General features: G+C 43.9%; 1 protein-coding gene across 3 annotated transcripts in view; it reads left to right on the forward strand.

Moving 5' to 3' along the window:
* The window catches only part of Kiaa0040 (KIAA0040 ortholog), a 34,857-nt gene extending 18,631 nt beyond the window's left edge, over positions 1-16,226 (forward strand). For 2 of the 3 annotated variants that reach the window (XM_052199886.1, XM_052199888.1), the window contains one exon: positions 12,732-16,226. In XM_052199886.1, coding sequence (XP_052055846.1) covers positions 12,862-13,164 — 303 coding nt within the window. In that variant the 5' untranslated portion in view covers positions 12,732-12,861 and the 3' untranslated portion in view covers positions 13,165-16,226. Of the gene's footprint in view, positions 1-10,131; positions 10,319-12,731 lie in introns of all 3 variants that reach the window. The other variant, XM_052199887.1, reaches the window with a different exon arrangement.

Here is a 16,226-nt window from a genome sequence, read left to right on the forward strand (position 1 = left end):
GCTTTCCAGGAAGTGTGCCTGAGAGCAGACCAACAAGGACGAGCTGTTTTCCTCCGGGTCTAAGGCACAAACCCTTTGGAGATAATACAATCAGGATGAGCAGAGAAAAGGGGGGATCAAGACAGAGAGAAATAAAGAAAACTCAAGGAATTGGAGACTTCAGACCTTCGGTTTTTGCATAATAGAAAAATCAAAGAAAGTCCAAATAAAACCCATTTTAAACTCTTTCCTTTGTTCCTAAATCATTCACTAATTATTTCTCTGGTATCATCTTCAAGAAGAGGCTATCTCTGACTTTTCCTGTAAGTCCTAGCATAGCTTAATTAATACCTGATTGATTGAGAGATTGACTCCTTTGAACCTGAAGTGAAATAGAGCTTTTTAATTTTCTTTTCTGCTGAACCTGAAATGGAGCATATAGTAATTAGGAAAGGATCCCTTGTTATCTGGAAGTCCCAGCTACAATGGGCTCTTTGTAACTGAGCACATGGAAGGTAGGTGATTATTTAGGAGCTGATAAAACATACACCACTCCCTACTGCTTTCCTGATAATGGGATTTTCATGGTCATTATTTCCCTCTCAAATGAATTTTGTGGCTGGACAGTGCTAAATGGGTGGTCAATTATCATCAAGGCTCAGCTCCAGCTGTGAGCAGTGCTCACCTTTTATACTCTCCATTCAGTACTTCCTCCCAGTGACCCAAATGACTGGCTCCTGTCCAGTCAGGTTCTCACGTACTTTTTCAAAACCCCTGGGTTAACTTTATTCATTCACATAGCTACCTGCCCAAATCTGGGCATTCAAACAGAACAGTCGGCCAAAGACCCTGTTCTCATATATATTTGGGAAGAGGAAGTAAGGCTTCGAACATGTACATCTCCACCAGCAGGGAACCATGTAGTTAGGGATGAGAAGAGAAAAGGAAAGAAAGAATGAGAGGGGAGGAAGAACAAGGAGGAAGAGGACAAAAGAAGAGGAAGAGGAGAAGGAAAAAGAAGAGCATGAGGAAGAGGAGGAGAAGAGGAAGAAAAAGAAGAAAAGGAAGGGAAGGAAGAAGGAGAATCAGAATTAACAACAAATTTCAAAGTAAGACATACCATAAAGGCCATGAGACAAGATGGCAAGAGAGGCCCTTGCTGAGGTATCATTACAGGAAAATCGAAATTCATTTGTGCTAAGACCTGAATATTATAACATTTGTATGAAGCTCTGAGATTACATGGGCCAAACAAAGAGGTAAATGAAGTTTTGAGTCAGTAGAGAGTCCCGGGATAGGACACAATGAATAAAATAGAAAGGAATGCAATACAATGTCAGAAACAGTAACAGGAACGGATGATGGAGACAGGGACCAAATGATGCAGTCATGGTAGATATGATAAAGGCATGGACCCGATGATGCAGCCGGGGTAGATGTGATGAAGGCAGAACCACATGATGGAGACAGCAACCAAATGATGCAGCCAGGATAGTTATGATGAAGGCAGGACCAGATGATGGAGACAGGGAGATGATGGGAACAGATTTGTGGAATCTGATATAGCATTTATCTTTTACACTTTATGTGATGGGCTGACATGGAGCATAAGCTAGGGCTGGGAGCACAGTGGCCTGTTCATGTCGGTACATGACCAAGAGCAAGAGAAACATGGAACCAGAAAGACTGGAAAGGAGACTTCGGCAGTAACCCAACCAACAGGGAGCAGTGACCTAGCCTTGGAAGTGAAGAAACATGGAGGGGTTTGAAAGGTATTTTGGAGTTAGAACTCAGATGATGGGGTCATTACTTTGCTCAGCTTAAATGTTAACAGAATCCATTTATATATCAAATATTCATTGTCACCTATTATGTGATAACCACAACACTAGATCTTCAGGTCACACAGAGGAGTAAGAATCGCTGCTTTGAAGGGCCTGACATAAGTACAGAAAACAAGTCATCAAACACAATAGTGGTTGAGACTTACATAGCCCTTTCAATTTTTCTGAATTTTTGTAATTTCTTAAAGAAAACAAAATTACAGTGTACTGAGATCTGAGCTCTCAAATGGGATTGCCTCCATGAAAACTCAGAAGGAAAAGCAATCAGTTGGTGGGGGACAGGAGATCTGGAGTCACGCCTCAAGGGGAGGCCTGAATAGCCAGGAGTCCTCCTGAGGAGTAGATGGAGGGAAGAGCTGTGAAAACTTAGTAACAAACAGAGGATAGCAGTAAGGTAGATGGGGCTGGGGTGATAAGAGGAGCAGTCATAGGAGACTGGCCGTCCGTGCTAAGGAATTGAGATCCCCATATCACCATGGGTCAAGCAGTGGGTACAAGTCACAGTGAGAGTCTAGAAAAGTTAAAGAAAGAAAAAAACCTGGAGACCAAGACTGGTTGGAGCACTTGGCCGAATACAACAGCCACGGATTTGAATAGGGCACCTCCTCTTCTCAGGACCATTTCCCTCACATTTCTCTCCCCACCCACAGAGCCTGAGCCCGCTCTCTAAGCCCTGCTTCGACTTTGATTCTCACCTTTGACACATGTGCTCCCTCACTCATTCCTGGACACCCCTGTTTTCTCAGCTATGCTCTGCAATTGCTGCTTCTGCCTTCTGAGGGTCCCTGTCCATACCTCTGTGCGTACATGGATCCTTGTCATCCCGTGAGTCACCTCTGCAGAGCCCGTTGTAATCACTTCATTTAGAGAAGTGAGGACACATCCGGCTTTAATCTCTGCTGACTTGTCTACTGTCCTCCTCGTAGAGAGTACGTTGCTTGGCCACACCTTTCTTATTCAGCAGTGCAAATCTGCGTGTACACGCAGCTGGTTAAGTATACTGGGAGAAGAAAAAAGGGACAGGAAGAGGAGATGAAGGGTAGTATGACATGGAGGTGACAAAGCAGACTTAGGTAGCACTCCACACAGTCAGGCCAGTCTATGGAGAGAGGATGAAGTGATATATTTCTGCCTGGAAATGATGTCCATTCACCTTTCTGGAATCATTGGTTAGAAAAACAACAGTGAGTGAGATATTTAGAGAGAGTCTCGATGCTCCAGGAAAGCTAGGGAGAGGAAGAGTGTCCCTTTTAGAGGCATATCAATATTATGAAATCAGAAAATTTTAAAAAGGCAAACCAAATCATCATTAGCTGAGGAGCTGGGGGCCATTTATTTTAGCCAGCAAGCCTTTATGTCCATGATCAAATCATCATATTTATTGCCTAGCTAGACTCTAAGACAGTCCCCTGACCCAACACTCTCCTACTGTCAGTTCTATTTTACAAGTGAGAATATTTTGAGAGAGAGAGAGAGAGAGAGAGAGAGAGAGAGAGAGAGAGAGAGAGAGAGAGAATGAGAGAGAGAGAGAGGTCTGCTCTGACATGTGCTATACTTGTAGAAGAGCCAGAATTCAGATCAGGATATCTGGTCTCAGAATCACCTCTCTAAAGCACTGTTCTTGAATCAAAGTCACCATCAAGGAGCACTGTAGAACTCTTCACACAACGTGTTGTAAGAGGTATCAATGTAAGCTTGGTGATCAGCTAACTGCTGCTGGCAGGGGCTGGGAGGTAGAAAACTGAACTCAGTACCTTCCCACAACAAAAGTATATTCATTTGAGTTCTGCCCCATACTGATTCAGAGACATCTTCATCTCTGTGGTCACCAGGCTGTTGCAAGTCCTTCCCTGGTCATATGAATAAGCAGAACACCGAGGACCTTAACATTTTACACAATGTACCACCTACGTGTCACTTTTTAAGGTCTTCTTTAGAGAAAGCCTGCTAAGAAGGTAAGCTGAGAGCAAGAACTGGCTCTGGTCCTGACTGCAACAGTTTTTAGGGGTTGACCTCCAGCAAAATAGACTCTAGACCTTCACTAACAAACTAAAGGAGTCACACCAGCAGCCCACCTCAAGGATCTTCTAATCTAAGAAGTGTATTATAATAAAGCAAACTTTGGTTATTATCTTAGTTAGGGTTTTACTGTTGTGAATAGATACCATGACCAAGGCAATTCTTAAAAGGACAACATTTAATTGGGGCTGGCTTGCAGCAGCATCCAAGCAGGCATGGTGCAGGAGGAGCTGAGAATCTACATCTTCATCTGAAGGCCACTACAGGAAGACTGGCTTCCGGGAAGAAATACAAGGGTCTTAAAGTACACACTTTTTCCAGTGTGACACACTTTTTCCAACAAGGCCATACCTCCGGATAGTGCCACTCCCTTGGCCAAGCATATTCAAACCACCACAGTTATTTTTAAGAACTCTAGGTACCTTAATCATTTCAATATTGATGATCAATTTATATTTTTGTTCAAAACTGTAAACATAATTGCAGCATTGATTCTGGAGGAAAATACCAGCTATTTTCTTTCAACAATCAAATTCTAGTCATATATCATATATGTGTGCTTTAGGGTAAGAATGAGCCTCCATCCTTTATTATAACTAGCTATATGAAGCAATTACTTAAATTGGGGAAATACCTTACTTTTATAATGTCCAGAGCTGGGTTTCAGAAGCAAATATAATGTTCCACAAGCAGATAATTTGCCACGATCCAGCAGGCTTTGTACAATGCAGTTCTTAACAAGAGGAAACCTGTATGTTGCAGATTAGCAGGGTAAGAGCTGTAACTAAAATACAACACAGATCAGCAGAGTCAACAACCGCTGGCTAAGGCTCTGCACTGAGCCCTCACAGCCGGAGAAGCTTGTTTTGTAAACTTTGTGATATCATAACCTCGGGGATTTTGCAAGGTGGGTGGTTTGAGAGCTGAGGCAGGCAAGGTTTGGGCAGCCAGAATGGGGCAAGGTATTAGAGATGGTGGGAGTCAGGAACGGCTCAATGGGGTTCTTTGCAGATAAAAGAAAATGTATATTTATATACTTCACACACACACACACACACACACACGCTCGTGCATTCATTCAGACTTCTCATGGGAGACCAGAGCTAGACGAAAAGAAGTAGAGCCCAGAAACAGTTCCTCATGTCTGACAAGTTCTGCTCACATCTGAAGAACATCCTAGCCAGACTAGGCCTTGAGTCCCACCCTCTCCACCACTGTTACCCTCTCTACTGATGCCATTCTTTCTAAACAACTGGAATGACTGGAACATCCTCCTCTCCTCTGCCTCTCCAGTCTGTTTTCTCACAGCTGTCTGGGTGACAGCTTCCTTACGGAGGTGGAGTACACGTTGATTATAGTCTCTCCTTACCTAAAACCCCAAGGCTCTCAGGACATGCATCAGGCCTGAGCACAGCCATGAGAGCTTTTGGCTCTCAGAGATTTGATCCTCCCTCTCTGCAGAATGAACATGCCTGCGCACTGACTCCCACAGGTCCCAAAGCCTGAGAGTAAGGCTTGAGCCTGCAAATAGCCAGTCATTCTTCTGAAGTCTCATCTATGACATGCTCAATAGTCCTCTAAACATGTTCTTCAGGTGACCTATTTCTCTCTTGTCTCTGGATGCCAAGAGTCTAAAATTAAAGTCACAGACATGCAGGCTGGCTACAAGCAGAAAGGCTGCTCACGAAAGCCCCCTTTAACCTGATGGTGTTGAGGAGATCTTTTTGTAAATGTTTTTTTCATCCTTGAGATTATAATTACATCATTTATGTATTTATAAATATCCACCTCTTTGATTTCTTTCTAATTCATGGCCTCTCTTTTCATTCATTGATTTTATGCATATATGCATAACATATATGTATACATAAATATTCCTAATACATAAGTACAACATGTTCATCTCTATAATGTTGTTTGTATGGATGTGTTCATGTATGAGTGTTTGGCACTGGATAACCAACTGGTGTGCTCTTCCCTGGGGAAGACTGTTTCTCCTGCTCTCAGCATTCCTGCAGTTCTTTGTGTACAATCGAGCTCTCGTGGGCTTTCCTCATCCACTTTAGGATGTCTGCTCTTGTCGTCCCTGCTCGGCTCATGTTTACAAAGTCACGTTGGTGAGACTTTGTGTGTGCAGCTTCTGACATTCCTAAAGGCACAATCTCACAGCAAACTGTCTGATCCTCTGTCACTTACAACCTTTCCACACCTCTTCCACAAGAATCCCTGAGCCCTAGATGTAGGAGTTATACTGTAGATGTATTCATTGGAACTGGGCTCCACAACTCTACATTTTGATTGGTTGTGGTATTTTGTAATGGTCGCCACCTGTTGCAAAGAGCAGGGTTTGTTTGTTTGTTTGTTTTTGTTTGTTTTTATTGAGGGTGAGGACTACACTTCCCTGTGGGTATAAGGACAAATGATTCTAATACAGTTAGTGTTGAACGGGGATTGATTAAGATGATGTGGAAATAAAAGAAAGAATAAAACCTCTCCAGAAGCAGGTTGTTCTTCTACCAGAGTGATTGGGAGTGGAGACCCAGTGCATACAGTGCAGGGTCTTGGGATTTACAAATGGGGGACTTTGAAAATGGAAGATTCCATCTTCAAGTCAGTTCCCCTGCAGTCTCAAAGTGATAATTACCAAAGAAGGCTGGTGTGTTGGTTTTATCAAGGTGAGATGCTTTCTGGACAAAGGGAAAGTCCTTAGATTAGAAGGCCACACCATCCTTTGGACTCCCTTATCAGGAGCCTCCCAGATCCAGACAGTCCATAGGTATTATTTGTCAATTTTCCTATCCAATGTTTCTTGACCCTCTTAAGGTTATTAGGTCATTGATGTTTCTGTTAAGAATTATTAATAAAGTAGCACTTGTAGGTTCCTCTCCAGAATCGATGAGTTCACCAATCCTGGGTGGTTAGCTAGGTTTCCAATGCCAGGCATGGTTTCCCCTCCTGTTGAATGGGGCTTAAGTCCAATTTAGCAAACTGTTGGTTGCCAGGAAGGTATGTGTGCCACTACTGCACCCTTAGGGTTAGCACGCTGGTCATGCATGTTAGCACGCATTATGCTGTCATGCATATGGAAAACTACTCAGCTATAAGGAAAAGTTAAATCATGAACATTACGGGAAATGAATAAAACTGGACAAGATCGTATCCAGTGAGGTAACACAGGCACAGGAAGACAAATGTCACATGTTCTCTCTCATCTGAGGTTCCTAACTTCACATCTTCATATGTGAGTACCTCGCCAAGAGTGACTGCAGAAACCTTAAACCTAAAACGGTACCATTTCTGGGGTAGGAGCAATAAAGTGGGGATAGCAGCGTACTAATAAATGATGTGATGGTGGAAAGAGAAAATGGAGGGAGTAGTAATTAGGAATGGAGAGGAAAATCAATACAGGAGGGTAAAATAACAATAATGATGTCTGGAAAAGTCACAAGTAATCATACAAGTAACAATCTACAAAAAAAAAAACCCATAATACACAAATCTGTATACAAGTATGCATTTATGATTTAAATGAAAAATTTCCATCAGGATTGACAATGCTCCTTCTAAAAGCCAAAGACCACCTAACAAATACCCCAATACCGGGCATTAAAATCCCTCTTTTGAGCTGTTGGTCAAATCTGTCCAAGAGATTCCTCAGACATAGCGGATTGCTTGCCCTTGGTTACCTCTCAGAGCTGTAAGGTTAGTTCCTATTGCTGAAGACACCGTGCACTTCAGACACAGAATCCAGAAGCCCTGAGCCGGAGCTGAACTGAGAGATTTCTCCCTGAGGAATGTATGGTGGTAGGTTTTTTTGTTAGGTTAGTTAGTTTTGGGTTTTGTTTTGTTTTGTTTTTTTTAAGACAAGATGTTTCCATGTAGCCTTGGCTGTCTTAGAACTTTCTCTGTAGATCAGGCTAGACCTGAACTCAAAGAGATCCACCTGCCTCTGCCTCTGCCTCTGCCTCCTGAGTGCTGAAATTAGAGTCCTGCACCCCACCTGGCTGGGGTGGTGGTTCTTTAACAGTGAGAACTGGGCTGAAACGTAAGGGATGAGAAGCAAAAGCTCAAAGCTAGAATTAATCTGTTGCTACTGGAGATAACCTGGGTTTTTTTTTTTGAAAGATTTATTTATTTTATGTATATGAGTACACTGTTACTTTCTTCAGACACACTAGAAGAGGGCATCGGATTCCATTACAGATGGTTGTGAGCCACCATATGGTTGGTGGGAATTAAACTCAGGACCTTTAGGAAAGCAGTCAGTGCTCTTAACTGCTGAGCCACCTCTCCAACCAACCTGTTGTTTTATAGATCATATTTGTATATTTTATCGTTTAGAGAGTGCACAAAATAAACTGGGCCGTTTGGTCCTTACAACATCATAGAGAAGCTGGTCAGCTTCGTTCTGTAGTTAAGGTTCAGGATCGGGCCAGGGTCAGACAGGTTCTTCTGAGGCCCAAACCCTTGTCTCCTGGCTCTTGTACTGTTCCACTCCACCACCTCATACCCAGGCAGAGAGAAGCTTGTGGACAAACAACAGTGAATGAATGACGTTTTCTCCAACTACACATACAGAGGATTGTAGAGCTCAATAATATTTTGTTTCTACGGAACTGAAGGTAACTTTCCCCATTCTCTCTTTCAAAGCTACAGCCTCAAGCACAGCTGATCACAAAGAATGATCAGCACCTATTGTTTACGAGACTCGATGAATGACATTTCTGTGTCAGTGACACTTGAAAGCCACAAAAGTATAGGGTCTTCCCAGAGTATATTCAGCCCCTTTTGCAAACTATCCCATGGAAGCCCTACTAAGGAGATATTTGTTTCCTGGAAATGCTAATAACACAAAGCTCATAAATACTAATGAAACGCTATAGATTAGCAGAGCTCAGCAAGCAACCCAGGGAGCCTAGACAAGAATTTCGTAGATTAAAAAAATATAAAGAATACTTTGTAATCGAATTTCCCCCAGACTGGGTTCCCAAATGTTAATGAGTACTCTTTCTGGCTGTGTGGAGAGCTGACTCTAATAAGTACCTTTAAGAATGCAGAAGTGAGTTATTGACTTAGTTTTAGTTGAGAAGAAATCTATTTATTCAAAGGCTATTTTAGGTGCCTCGGGATGGACGTGTTTAAGACAAAGGTGGGAGGGAAGCCTGGGACGTTGTGATAAACACATAATTCAAATGCATGCCTCTATTTCAGCCAACTAAGCAATCTAAGTTGAAATGTGCTTATTATATTTGTCTTTTATGACACAACCTTCAATAATAATAATTGCCTTGGACTCTAAAAGCTGGTGTCAGAGATTATAACTTTATCATTCATTACTGAATCCCCTATGGCCAGCACAGACTCTGGCACAAATCAAATGTCCAATAAATATTTGTTAAGTGGATAAAGGACTTTCTTACAATATTTTCCAGAGCTTTTGAGATCTGTGATCTTTTCCTAAAGGTCAGCTCAGATCACAGTGACAGTTGCAAAGCTCCCACGTACGACCCAGCTCCACCCCAGCCACCGGTCACCCTTCTCATTCCTCTTCCAGACTCCTCCTCTCCCACCCTGAGCTTCAAGTTCAAGTTCGTTGGAAGGCACCATGCTGTCCCATTTCTGTCCTAGAAATTGCTCTGCATGAGATGTTTAAATATCATTTTTGCCCAAAGTTCTCGATCCCAGGAGCTCAGTGTCCTTCCTCTCTGCCTGGTGCCCTTCTCCTGCCTGCAGAGCCCACCTAATGCAGAACAGGGTGGTGTGGGTTTCACTGAATGTGAATCCCAAGTACTGTGCTAAGAGCCCTTTGTCCCAATATGGTCATGCGGGTGATCAAGTGAGAGGACACCCCCTGAATCTTCCCACAACAGAACGGGAAACTTGCTCCAAGTGAACCACAAATACTCTTATGTAAGACTGAGGCAAAGCAAGGGGTCGTGGCAAAAAGCGTTGGGAAATTCAAAGAAGGAAAAGACCTTCTGTGGGGGATGGGGCCTACAGAGCTCTGGCTGCACCGATGATTACTTGTCTCTTCGGAGAGCCTGGAATCTTGGATTTGGAATGAAGCCAGGTAGATTCATGTTATGCAGGATGTCTCCAGCCCTCCTAGGGGCCCAAGCCATGCCTCCAGTAAGAGGATATGTCCCCCCAAGAGCGTACTCTTCTTTGTTGCCCTGTTGAATTTTAGTTTGGGCTTAGTTTTTCTGTAAACCTGCACTGAGGAAGGAGTTGGGTTTTGTCCTGTTTCTTTTGGGAAGTATCTCATAATGAGCCGTCAATCTCTTTGCAGACTGCTCTAAGGTAGACTGGGATAAATGCTTGAATCAGCCTGTGGAATAGCCAACGATTGCAAGATTCTGCAAATCCTGGGCTGCTTGCCAAAAATGGTTAATTCTGTACAAAGGACTAGGAGGGCCAGAGCAATGCCTGTGAACAGTTCATACATTCGAGATCTGGAGCCAGACTCCCCAGAATGAGTAAGTCCAGCCCTGCTACTCACGTGTCTTGTGACTTGTGCTTCCACCTCTAGCTGAAGGATGAAGAATAATAGTACCCACTGCTGTGTATGGCAAGAATTAGTCAGTGGGTGTGAAGTGACTTAATAAGGAGAAAGTGCCTAGGCCAGTGCCTGGCGTATCATAGGTGCTTTAGAAACATAAGCTAAAGCCATCATTGTGCTTTTACAGCATTGCTTTAGGTCCTGTGGACCAAGGGGTACAGTGCTAGGTGCCAGTCTGTGCAGCTGTAAGGACTGTGCAAATAATACCATTAGGATTGGGGCCACACATCAACAGACCAGGCCAGGTGGAGCTGAGATGGATATATGGCCAGTGAGTACACAGGACAGTTATCACGCATGTGATTCAAGGAACCAAACCTCCTCTAGAACAGCCTCTAGGGCCCCATGTAACCTACCACTGTGTGTGCAGCACAGCTATAACCTCTAGGCAATAGGATTAAATGGGAACTAATCTGAAATTCTGAGCCCAGGCTACACACAGGCCTCTCGGCACAAAGTTCACAGCACCATGCTACTGCTCACTTAAAAGACAAAATATCCCAACCACTCAGGAGCCTGTAGCTGGGTGATTTTATGTTCAAGCCTAACCTCGTTCACCTATGGAGACCCTGTTGGTCAGAAAGTACCAAGTACTGCAATATAATTGACATCATTCTCCCTGGCTGTCAGCATCCTTAGGAGAACATTGGGTTCATTATCCAAAACTCTGGGTGCTTGCTGCAACTCCGTGCAGCCTCGGACATCCCTCTTCCCCACAGTAGACCTCATATTTGTCACTTTTAAGTAAAACAGCTGGCCAGAAGTCTCCAGCCAGAAAATCAGTTACTCTCTCTATTTGAGTCCAGGGTAGGTAATGTATTACACAGCGAGAGATTTCTGAAACTTGTCTGGATCACGTTTGTTCCCGAAGTCGTCTTTGGACACAAGGATTGCAGGATTCACAGGGCCCTCAGAGACTTTCCACCTGAGAGCTGATCCCCAAGATATATGTGGAGAGGTGGAGCAGTGGCAGAAGAAAAGCTACTTGTACAAGAATACGAGGATGCCCACTGTCCACTGAGCTCAAAGCAGGGCTCCCCATGCCTATTCCCAAGCATCAGTTCCCAAGGGGTGTTAGGTTTCTTTCCCCTGAGAGAAAAAAAAAAAAAAAACAGTTAGAAAAGGGACCAGGAAGTTTTTGCTTGGAAGCAGCCAATGAGGTGACGAAGAGGAAGAAGGTAGGAAGCAGAGAGGACTTTACAAGCGTGAAGTGTAAGGGGGTGGGGGGGGGGTGTTGGGAAGAGAGCAAGCACCCAGTGAGGTAGCAGGCATGTGACAAGATGAAGACTGATGACCTCTTAGCCACGAAGAGCCCATCTCATCTTGTGCTGAAGCTTCAGTAAATATCAAAAATGATAAGCTGTGTTCCTAGGGCCTCAGACAAGGGGCTGCCATATGGGAAATACATGTTTATCGCCTGCCTGGTGAGCTAGGGTACAGGAGGAAAATTAACCAGAAAGCACATGATATACACACTGATTCATTTATTCAACAACTGCTGATCACCTAGTGTGTACCAGGTCTGACCTAATAGTAACTCTTTTTTTTTTATTTGATATATTTTTTATTTACATTTCAAATGATTTCCCCTTTTCTAACCCCCCACTCCCCAAAAGTCCCATAAGCCCCCTTCCCTCCCCGTTCTCCCACCCACCCCTTCCCACTTCCCGTACTGGTTTTGCCCTATACTGCTTCACTGAATCTTTCCAGAACCAGGGGCCACTCCTCCATTCTTCTTGTACCTCATTTGATGTGTGGATTATGTTTTGGGTATTCCAGGTTTCTAGGTTATTATTCACTTATCAGTGAGTGCATACCATGATTGATCTTTTGAGACTGGGTTACCTCACTTAGTATGATGTTCTCCAGCTCCATCCATTTGCCTAAGAATTTCATGAATCCATTGTTTCTAATGGCTGAATAGTACTCCATTGTGTATATATACCACATTTTTTGCATCCACTCTTTTGTTGAGGGATACCTGGGTTCTTTCCAGCTTCTGGATATTATAAATAGGGCTGCTATGAACATAGTGAAGCATGTATCCTTATTACATGCTGGGGAATCCTCTGGGTATATGCCCAGGAGTGGTAATAGTAACTCTTTTATCCTAAGCCCAATATCACATGTGTACACAATATCACATGTGTACATAAAGGTTATTGACTCATTGCATGCACTTTGTTTATTGAGTGTTAATACAGTTTCAGAAAACTCCACAAGTCATTGATTCCTTCTCTTTTCTAAGCATAAAGCCACTGACACCAAGTTGAAAATGATGGACCATCACTACTGCATGTCTCTTGAATTGTCCATTTTACTTTTTTCAGGTGCTCCTGGTAGCATGCCCAAATGTGAAGCTGAAAGAAAAATAAATTCCCAGTGGCTAGCACTGTGTTCTGGGAAGCCCAGGGCCTGTGAGATAATTGGGATCCTCTGGCCCCACGCTAGCCCAGCACCATGGATAGAAACAGTTCCTTCTTCAACTCTATCTGGGAAACCATCCAGACCAGACATGAAAGAGGTGTCTTCAACACCGTCTGCCTGGCTGTGGTCCTGGGGCTGCCCCTGGTGGTAGTTCTCACCCTCTTCTTCGTCTGTTGCCACTGCTGCTGTAGCCGGCCACCTAAGAGCAACCAACAGCCAGACCAGAACAAGAAGAAAAAGAAGAAAAAGAAGAAGAAAAAGAAAGATGAAGACCTCTGGATCTCTGCTCAGCCTAAGCTCCTCCAGATGGAGAAGAGGCCATCACTGCCCGTCTAGTGAGCAAGGAGGCAGTGTCCTCCCCTTGAGCCGAGCCTCCTTCCAGCCACAGAGACGTAGAGAAGCCTTTAAAGTGATGCATTCACTCCCACAGATTATTCAACCGAGCGACAAATTTCAGACTAAGCATCCCAATGATTGGGAGCATGTAGACAATTCTTACACTGTCTTGGCAGCTATGTGTCCAATATCAGTGCTCTCTGTTGTACCCCCCCCAAGCATGGACTGCAGTTTCCGGTATACTCTACCACAAAAGCACAGAAAACATGTATACGTGCATCTTAGATGGCATTCAACTTCGTATGTATCGTATGTATGCACATTTGGACAACAGGTACATGGGACGGGATACTCATTTATCACATGGCCATGTAATATGTATTTTGCTCAAATATACATGCTTGCAGAGATGTCTTATGGGAAGCCATGTCCAGATTTAGGCACATATATATGCACAATTAAGTAGCCATGATGCAAGGCCCTATGCACTGTCTGTATGTCATGCAGGTTGGAGATGGGCGCTTCCTATTCCTATACCTACATAGTATTTTACTGGAAATACATTTGGACATTCTAAGAACCTGGTACAGTCCCCACTTCGGTATATATTGATACAGACATAACTAGTGGTTTCTATATGCTTCTGACCTTTTGCCTGTACCTAAGAGTTTAAAGTATGGCTCCAGATACACTCAAAGCTCTTTGCTTGTAATTCACAACAAGGTCTTGATTACCTCTGACAGATGTTTAATGTGGTCTGAGACCTCTCGGGGACATTACCCCATAACTACTCAGCAAGGTGCCCTTTTCTAAGCAGTGATGATCAGCTCTTAGCAGTGACTATGAGAAAGCTATGGAAATCCACGTACTCCCTTCATTGGACTGCAGGTGTGTACCCATGAGATGTATAGAAAGACAGAAAGGGTAAAGAGATGCCCCACATGAGCTAGCTATAATGTGTGAGCAAGGGCTTTCAGAAAGAAAACAAGTAAGATCATCCTGAGTCAAGTCTCACAACCAGCACACACACACACACACACACACACACACAGAGCAATCCCCTGTGTTTGTAGCAGTGCATGATGTGTTGTGGATGGGAGGTAGAAGCCATAGTTTAAGTGAAAGATAAAGCCATAAAGATATTTGTTGCTATTTATGCTGATGCTCAGGCAAATATCTTGTACACAGTAGGTACTTATAACTGTGGGTGGATATACAATAATGCTAAGGATAAACTTGTAATACCTCATGATTCCCCCGAGTGACCTACTCTTTTAAGAGACCCCATTAACTGCTACAGAAGGTGAGACAAAGCATTGAGACCAGGGTTGATTGACACATGTGCCCTGTGGTACCTAACATCATGCCATATTCTAAGTGGAGGAGAGCCTTTCCTCCCCAGACAAAGGCTAAGAAAACAAATGGTGTGGCATTTTGATTGTATTGTGGCCATGTTACAAAGGCAGACAATTCCCAGCTTGAAAGTGATTATACCCTAACAGCTCATTTGCACATCTACTGGGGAGCTCTATAAACACTGTCCCCATGGAGACCATTATAGACATAGAAAAATCACTGTCTAATTAGTGACATAGCCAAATTATGACATTACGGCAGCAAGAAAAAATATTCCTGAAATTGATGAGACTGTAGGAATGGAAAGTTGTACTCTACTTGGTCAGTTGGGCTACCTGGTACTCATGGCTCTACCCCGGATGTGCTCCAGGGCCTTGGAGGGTAGCGACCTAGTGGTGGATACCTGGGTCTTCTAACGGACAGAGCAGTCACATCCACTCGCTCAATACCTACATAACCTCAATGTCACTAGACACCCAGGCCTTCCACCTCTCAGACCAAAGCAACACTTCCTGATTCTCTGCCCCCCCTTGTCACATAGGGAGCTGGGTGTGGATTACCTGGCTGTCCACAGAATGATCAGTCTTCTCCCCTTCTCTGCCAAGGTACCCACCAGATGCCCTTCCCACTTCTCTCAGTCCCCCTAAGACAGAAGACTTGGGGGTTAGAGATGGAGACACAACAGAGATGGGATGTCAGATATGGTCTGCAAGGATGGATCACCAGGATCAGGGACCATACAAATTACTGATACAAATTACATGGTTTCCGTGACAACTGGCTGCCAGTTTGAATTTAGACAGCAGTCAGTTGTCGCCCCGATTGCCATAACAAAGCCTCTGTCTCCTGGCACAGTGTGCCTGCCAACTGCAGTGATTCCCAGTTGCTTCTATATCCTGGAACCCAGGAATCCCAATCCTGGCTGGAACACTGCTTCCTGTCACAGACTCTCTGACAGCCTTTAGAGAGGAAGTAGGATGGCACAGGGCCCATGATAGGATAGGCCCTCCCATAGACCCTGGGGGAGCAGAAGCCCAAAGTAGTGCTTAGTGTCCCGTCTCCCTGCCTAACTCTTCCAATTCTCCCTGTATTGCTGCTTCTCCTTGCATCATGCCAGTCCATTCCTTTATGACTCAACACTTTCCCCTTGGTCTATGCCAGAGTTGCCACGGATACGGTCCTAGGGTAAGGTGCTCGGGACCTGTGCCTACCCGATTCATCTGGGGATGGTAAGCTAATGGGGAACATAAGAGGTCCCCTGGGGCTGGAGGAATGGCTCCGCAGTTAAGAGTTGCTTTTGTAGAAGACCCAGGTCCCAGGCGTGCATGTGGTACACATGTGTGCATGGCGACAAAGCACTCATCACATAGAATAAAGCTCCTTCAAAAACTTAAAAAGAGGGACCATAAAGAAGAGACCTTCTCAGCTGGCATGGGCTTGGGCGTGGGGGTTGTCCCCACCCACGGTGAATTTCTGTCCTGCCTTGGTCATACTCAGAAACAGTCAGAAGGGTCTTTATCCATTGTTCTATGGCCTTTTTTGATTTCTTGGGAGGAGGAAAAAGAGCAGGAAAATGTAAAGAAAAGGCAGTCACTTTTTCGAAAAGAATATATAAATGCTCAAAGCTGTACAGTATTTGTGTTTTGTTGTCTGTAAAATTCAAATACATATAAAAGTTTATTTAAATAAATATTTTGAAAATGAAA

The sequence above is a fragment of the Apodemus sylvaticus genome, chromosome 12, assembly GCF_947179515.1.
Source record: "Apodemus sylvaticus chromosome 12, mApoSyl1.1, whole genome shotgun sequence".
In the NCBI taxonomy this organism is placed as follows: Eukaryota; Metazoa; Chordata; class Mammalia; order Rodentia; family Muridae; genus Apodemus; species Apodemus sylvaticus.